Source organism: Nerophis lumbriciformis, linkage group LG16 (assembly GCF_033978685.3).
Source record: "Nerophis lumbriciformis linkage group LG16, RoL_Nlum_v2.1, whole genome shotgun sequence".
Taxonomy (NCBI): domain Eukaryota; kingdom Metazoa; phylum Chordata; class Actinopteri; order Syngnathiformes; family Syngnathidae; genus Nerophis; species Nerophis lumbriciformis.
Window position 1 is genome coordinate 32,110,221 of NC_084563.2, and position 7,937 is coordinate 32,118,157.

A 7,937-nucleotide genomic window follows, 5' to 3' on the forward strand; every position below is an offset into this window, starting at 1 on the left:
CCAGGTTTAATGTTCTTTGGTTCTACAGCTGCACCTCCGTCCCACCCTGGGTTCTGGAAAACCCTTCTCCTCGTCCCCCGGCCAGCTCACCTTCGGGACTGTCCTCCTCCCAGTACTCCTCCCGACTGGGCATCTCCATGACGACCAGGATCAGCGCCACCGTGGAGAACGGTTGCCACAGCGGCAGCATGTTCTGCTCCGTCCTGTGATGACACTCTGCAGACAACATGGTCTCAAAGAAGGACTGGACTGTGGAACCTCCAAAGTCAAACACAAAGATGTGAAAAAATAAAACTAATCACCATTTGAAGACCAGGTGTGTCCAAACTACATTTGTCCCAGGTTTATTAATAAGGAACCAACTCATCTATATACAGTTGACCCTATAATTGCACTAACTTTACATCTTGAGGGCGGTATAGCTCGGTTGGTAAAGGGTTCCAGGTTCGATCCCCGCTTCCGCCATCCTAGTCACTGCCATTGTGTCCTTGGGCAAGACACTTTACCCACCTTCTCCCAGTGCCACCCACACTGCTTTAAAGGGGAACATTATCAGCAGACCTATGTAAGCGTCAATATATACCTTGATGTTGCAGAAAAAAGACCATATATTTTTTTAACCGATTTCCGAACTCTAAATGGGTGAATATTGGCGAATTAAACGCCTTTCTAATATTCGCTCTCGGAGCGATGACGTCACAACGTGACGTCACATCGGGAAGCAATCCGCCATTTTCTCAAACACCGAGTCAAATCAGCTCTGTTATTTTCCGTTTTTTCGACTGTTTTCCGTACCTTGGAGACATCATGCCTCGTCGGTGTGTTGTCGGAGGGTGTAACAACACGAATAGGGACGGATTCAAGTTGCACCAGTGGCCCAAAGATGCGAAAGTGGCAAGAAATTGGACGTTTGTTCCGCACACTTTACCGACGAAAGCTATGCTACGACAGAGATGGCAAGAATGTGTGGATATCCTGCGACACTCAAAGCAGATGCATTTCCAACGATAAAGTCAAAGAAATCTGCCGCCAGACCCCCATTGAATCTGCCGGAGTGTGTGAGCAATTCAGGGACAAAGGACCTTGGTAGCACGGCAAGCAATGGCGGAAGTTTGTCCCCGCAGACGAGCGAGCTAAACCCCCTGGATGTCTTGGCTCACACCGTCCCTTATGCCACCGAAGATGATCAAGAGAAGAATATCGACACTAGCTTCCCTGGCCTGCTGACATGAGGGTATGTCTACAGAATATATTAATTGATGAAAATTGGGCTGTCTGCACTCTCAAAGTGCATGTTGTTGCCAAATGTATTTCATATGCTGTAAACCTAGTTCATAGTTGTTTGTTTCCTTTAATGCCAAACAAACACATACCAATCGTTGGTTAGAAGGCGATCGCCGAATTCGTCCTCGCTTTCTCCCGTGTCGCTGGCTGTCGTGTCGGTTTCGCTTGCATACGGTTCAAACCGATATGGCTCAATAGCTTCAGTTTCTTCTTCAATTTCGTTTTCGCTACCTGCCTCCACACTACAACCATCCGTTTCAATACATGCGTAATCTGTTAAATCGCTTAAGCCGCTGAAATCCGAGTCTGAATCCGAGCTAATGTCGCTATATCTTGCTGTTCTATCCGCCATGTTTGTTTGTGTTGGCATCACTATGTGACGTCACAGGAAAATGGACGGGTGTATATAACGATGGTTAAAATCAGGCACTTTGAAGCTTTTTTTAGGGATATTGCGTGATGGGTAAAATTTTGAAAATAACTTCGAAAAATATAATAAGCCACTGGGAACTGATTTTTAATGGTTTTAACCCTTCTGAAATTGTGATAATGTTCCCCTTTAAATGTAACTTAGATATTGTGTTTCACTATGTAAAAGCACATCTCTAAAATAGTCGCCCCCTTTTTATGCGTTCGTCCATCTCGTCTTCCTCGGTTAGGTGGGGCTCGAAACTGAAAGTTAACATTCTCCACTCGCTCTCCCGCACCTGGTACTTGGTGACACCAATAAACCCAAGAGAATAATATATGGTGTGTGTGTGAAGAGACAACCAAACCAAAAAAAGGTGAGCTCATGTATATTTTCTAGCAGAACCAAAGCCAGAGCTAGCCATTTCTAAGGCATTCTATTGTTCTCTAACAGTAAAGTTAAAGTACTAATGATAGTCACACACACACTACGTGTGGCCAAACTATTCCCTGCATTTGACCCATCACCCTTGATCACCCCCTGGGAGGTGAGGGGAGCAGTGGGCAGCAGCGGTGGCCGTGCCCGGGAATCATTTTTGGTGATTTAACCCCCAATTCCAACCCTTGATGGTGAGTGCCAAGCAGGGAAGTTTGGCTCCCATTTTTATAGACTTTGGTTTGACTCGGCCGGGGTTTGAACTCACAACCTACCGATCTCAGGGCAGACACTCTAGTCCAGTGGTTCTTAACCTGGGTTCGATCGAACCCTAGGGCAGTGTTTTTAAAACACTGTGCCGCGGTGTGCCGTGAGATACAGTCTGTGTGCCGTGGGAGATTATCTAATTTCACATATTTGGGTTAAAAACATTTTTTGCAAACCAGTAATTGTGTTGTTGTTGAGTGTCGGTGCTGTCTAGAGCTCGGCAGAGTAACCGTGTAATACTCTTCAATATCAGTAGGTGGCAGCCGGTAGCTAATTGCTTTGTAAATGCAGGTAAAAAGGTGTCTTATGCTTAAACCAAAAATAAACAAAATGTGAGTACCCCTAAGAAAAGGCATTGAAGCTTAGGGAAGGCTATGCAGAACGAAACTAAAACTAAACTACCGTAGCTACAAAGTAAACAAAAACAGAATGCTGGACAACAGCAAAAACTTACTGTGGAGCAAAGACGGTGTCCACAATGTACATCCGAACATGACATGACAATCAACAATGTCCCCACAAAGAAGGATAAAAACAACTGAAATATTCTCGATTGCTAAAACAAAGTAGATGTGGGAAATATAAGACATGAAACTGCTACAGGAAAATACCAAAAAAAGAGAAAAAGCCACCAAAATAGGAGCGCAAGACAAGAACTACACACGGGAAAACAGCAAAAAAAACTCCAAATAAGTCATGGCATGATGTGACAGGTGGTGACAGTACACCTACTTTGAGACAAGAGCTATAGTGATGCATGCTTGGTTATGCTTTAAAGTCAGTCATATCCAACAATTGCGACAATGACTTTTAACTGTCAACTGAGTTTATGATTTCTGCTGGTGGTGTGCCTCAGGATTTTTTTAACGCAAAAAATGTGCCTTGGCTCAAAAAAGGTTGAAAAACACTGCCCTAGGGGTTCGGTGAGTCGGCCCCAGGGGTTCGGCGGAGGTCAAAACACACCCGACTCATCGTGTAAATACAAACTTCTCCCTATCGGCGTATTACGGACACAGAAACAGCAGAAGTCAGACTGATTTGCAGGTGTGTAATTTGTTGTGAGTTTATGCACTGTTGGTTTTGTTGTTTGAACAAGGTGATGTTCATGCACACTTCAATTTATGCACCAGTAAAAAAAACATGGTAACACTTTAGTATGGGGAACATATTCACCATTAATTAGTTGCTTATTAACATGCAAATTAGTAACATATTGGCTCTTAACTAGTCATTATTAACTACTTATTAATGCCTTATTCGGCATGGCCTTAATATAACCCTAACCCTCTCACCCTAACCCTAACCAAATAACTCTAAATTACGGTAAGTGTTTGTTACTTAGAATATGTTCCCCTTGTGTCCAAATAACTCTAAATTAAGTCTTTATTTCTTAGAATATGTTCCCCTTGTGTCCAAATAACTCTAAATTAAGTCTTTGTTACTTAGAATATGTTCCCCTAGTGTCCAAATAACTCTAAATTAAGTCTTTGTTACTTAGAATATGTTCCCTTAGTGTCCAAATAACTCTAAATAAAGTCTTTATTTCTTAGAATATGTTCCCCTTGTGTCCAAATAACTCTAAATTAAGTCTTTATTACTTAGAATATGTTCCCCTTGTGTCCAAATAACTCTAAATTAAGTCTTTGTTACTTAGAATATGTTCCCTTAGTGTCCAAATAACTCTAAATTAAGTCTTTATTACTTAGAATATGTTCCCCTAGTGTACAAAAAACTCTAAATTAAATCTTTGTTACTTAGAATATGTTCCCCTAGTGTCCAAATAACTCTAAATTAAGTCTTTATTACTTAGAATATGTCCCCATTGTGTCCAAATAACTCTTAATTAAGTCTTTGTTACTTAGAATATGTTCCCCTCGTGTCCAAATAACTCTAAATTAAGTCTTTATTACTTAGAATATGTTCCCCTCGTGTCCAAATAACTCTAAATTAAGTCTTTGTTACTTGGAATATGTTCCCCTAGTGTCCAAATAACTCTAAATTAAGTCTGTTACTTAGAATATGTTCCCCTAGTGTCCAAATAACTCTAAATTAAGTCTTTACTTAGAATATGTTCCCCTAGTGTCCAAATAACTCTAAATTAAGTCTGTATTACTTAGAATATGTTCCCCATACTAAAGTGTTACCAAAAACATATAACTTTGTCTTGAATTTGAAAAAAACATTTTATTTTTCACTAAAGAAGGGTTCGGTGAATGCGCATATGAAACTGGTGGGGTTCGGTACCTCCAACAAGGTTAAGAACCACTGATCTAGTAGCTCAGATTTATTCTGGGAACTATGCTCACATCGACTCCTGAAATCCGAATCTTTGTACTTTAGACCTCCTGATGAGGTCCTCTACCTTGGCCTCTTTTGAAATGAACCACACAGCTGTTGTTTTTACACCCGCACACTTCCAACTAGAGATGTCTGATAATGTATTTTTTGCCGATATCTGATATTGCCCAACTCTTAATTACTGATTCCGGTATCAACCGATACTGATATATACAGTTGTGGAATTAACACATTATGATGCCTAATTTTGTTGTGATGCCCCGCTGGATGCATTAAACAATGTAACGAGGTTTTCCAAAATAAATCAACTCAAGTTATGGAAAAAAATGCCAACATGGCACTGCCATATTTATTATTGAAGTCACAAAGTGCATTATTTTTGTTAACATGCCTCAAAACAGCAGCTTGGAATTTGGGACATGCTCTCCCTGAGAGAGCTTAAGGTGGGCGGGGTTGGGGGTAACAGGGGGTGTATATTGTTGCGTCCCGGAAGAGTTAGTGCTGCAAGGGGTTCTGGGTATTTGTTCTGTTGTGTTTATGTTGTGTTACGGTGCGGATGTTCTCCCGAAATGTGTTTGTCATTCTTGTTTGGTGTGGGTTCACAGTGTGGCGCATATTTGTAACAGTGTTAAAGTTGTTTATACGGCCACCCTCAGTGTGACCTGTATGGCTGTTGACCAAGTATGCATGGCATTCACTTGTGTGTGTGAAAAGCCGTAGATATTATGTGATTGGGCCGGCACGCAAAGGCAGTGCCTTTAAGGTTTATTGGCACTCTGTACTTCTCCCTACGTCCGTGTACACAGCCGCGTTTTAAAAAGTCATAAATTTTACTTTTTGAAACCGATACCGATCATTTTGAAACCGATACCGATAATTTCCGATATTACATTTTAAAGCATTTATCGGCCGATACTATCGGCAGTCCGATATTATCGGACATCCCTACTTTTAAGTGATATAGACACGTATCTATTTTATGGAGGAATGTCGTTAATCACAGAACTGGCACTCAAAGTTATTAAAAAAAGCATCGTTTTGAATCGAAAATCGATTCCGAATCGAACCTAAAGATTCATAGCCATATGTAATGTAATGTAACTGACTTATCACAATATTGCCATTTGTTTTGTTGTCTTGGAAAATAGTGACATTTTTGGAGTAAAATTATGACTTTTGATATCCGATATTCCGATATTGTCCAACTCTTAATTACCGATTCCGATATCAACCGATACTGATATATACAGTCGTGGAATTAACACATTATGATGCCTAATTTTGTTGTGATGCCCCGCTGGATGCATTAAACAATGTAACAAGGTTTTCCAAAATAAATCAACTCAAATTATGGAAAAAAATGCCAACATGGCACTGCCATATTTATTATTGAAGTCACAAAGTGCTTTATTTTTGTTAACATGCCTCAAAACAGCAGCTTGGAATTTGGGACATGCTCTCCCTGAGAGAGCTTAAGGTGGGTGGGGTTGGGGGCGGGGTTGGGGGTAACAGGGGGTGTATATTGTTGCGTCCCGGAAGAGTTAGTGCTGCAAGGGGTTCTGGGTATTTGTTCTGCTGTGTTTATGTTGTGTTACGGTGCGGATGTTCTCCCGAAATGTGTTTGTCATTCTTGTTTGGTGTGGGTTCACAGTGTGGCGCATATTTGTAACGGTGTTAAAGTTGTTTATACGGCCACCCTCAGTGAGACCTGTATGGCTGTTGACCAAGTATGCCTTGCATTCACTTGTGTGTGTGAAAAGCCGGAGATATGTGATTGGGCCGGCACGTAAAGGCAGTGCCTTTAAGGTTTATTGGCGCTCTGTACTTCTCCCTACATCCGTGTACACAGCCGCGTTTTAAAAAGTCATACATTTTACTTTTTGAAACCAATACCGATAATTTTGAAACCGATACCGATAATTTCCGATATTACATTTTAAAGCATTTATCGGCCGATACTATCGGCAGTCCGATATTATCGGACATCCCTACTTTTAAGTGATATAGACACGTATCTATTTTATGGAGGAATGTCGTTAATCACAGAACTGGCACTCAAAGTTATTAAAAAAAGAATCGTTTTGAATCAAAAATCGATTCCGAATCGAACCTAAAGATTCACAGCCATATGTAATGTTATGTAACTGACTTATCACAATATTGCCATTTGTTTTGTTGTCTTGGAAAATAGTGACATTTTTGGAGTAAAATTATGACTTTTGATATCCGATATTCCGATATTGTCCAACTCTTAATTACCGATTCTGATACCGATATATACAGTCGTGGGATTAACACATTATTATGCCTAATTTTGTTGTGATGCCCCGCTGGATGCATTAAACAATGTAACAAGGTTTTCCAAAATAAATCAACTTAACTCACTGCCATATTTATTATTGAAGTCACAAAGTGCATTATTTTTTTTAACATGCCTCAAAACAGCAGCTTGGAATTTGGGACATGCTCTCCCTGAGAGAGCATGAGGAGGTTGAGGCGGTCGGGGTTGAGGTGGGGGGGTTTAGGGAGGTAGAAGGTAGCGGGGAGTGTATAGTGTAGTGTCTCAGAAGAGTTAGTGCTGCAAGGGGTTCTGGGTATTTGTTCTGCTGTGTTTATGTTGTGTTACGGTGCGGATGTTCTCCCGAAATGTGTTTGTCATTCTTGTTTGGTGTGGGTTCACAGTGTGGCGCATATTTGTAACAGTGTTAAAGTTGTTTTTACGGCCACCCACAGTGTGACCTGTATGGCTGTTGACCAAGTATGGATTGCATTCACTTGTGTGTGTGAAAAGACGTAGATATTATGTGATTGGGCCGGCATGCAAATGCAGTGTCATTTAAGGCACGCTCCCAATATTGTTGTCTGGGTGGAAATCGGGAGAAATTCGGGAGAATGGTTTCCCTGGGAAATTTTCGGGAGGGGCACTGAAATTCGGGAGTCTCACAGGAAAATGGGGAGGGTTGGCAAGTATGACTGGGAGATGCAACTGCTCTGTACTTCTCCCTACGTCCGTGTGCCACTCCGTACAGCGGCGTTTTAAAAAGCCATACATTTTACTTTTTGAAACCGATACCGATAATTTCCGATATTACATTTAAAAGCATTTATCGGCCGATATTATCGGACATCTCTACTTCCAACCTCAGTAAATCTGTGCCTCTTTTCAACCCCTGATAGTAGCTGCAGCTTTATAGGCAAAACCAAAGAGCCAAACTCGAGTTTCTTCACTCTTGGACTAGTCAAC

General features: G+C 41.2%; 1 protein-coding gene across 1 annotated transcript in view; it reads left to right on the forward strand.

The window, feature by feature from the left end:
• The window catches only part of fbxo10 (F-box protein 10), a 40,714-nt gene extending 40,401 nt beyond the window's left edge, over positions 1-313 (forward strand). Inside the window, exon 11 of the mRNA XM_061977011.1 lies at positions 29-313. Coding sequence (XP_061832995.1) covers positions 29-209 — 181 coding nt within the window. The 3' untranslated portion in view covers positions 210-313. The remainder of the gene's footprint in view (positions 1-28) is intronic.
• The last annotated feature ends 7,624 nt before the right edge of the window (positions 314-7,937 follow it).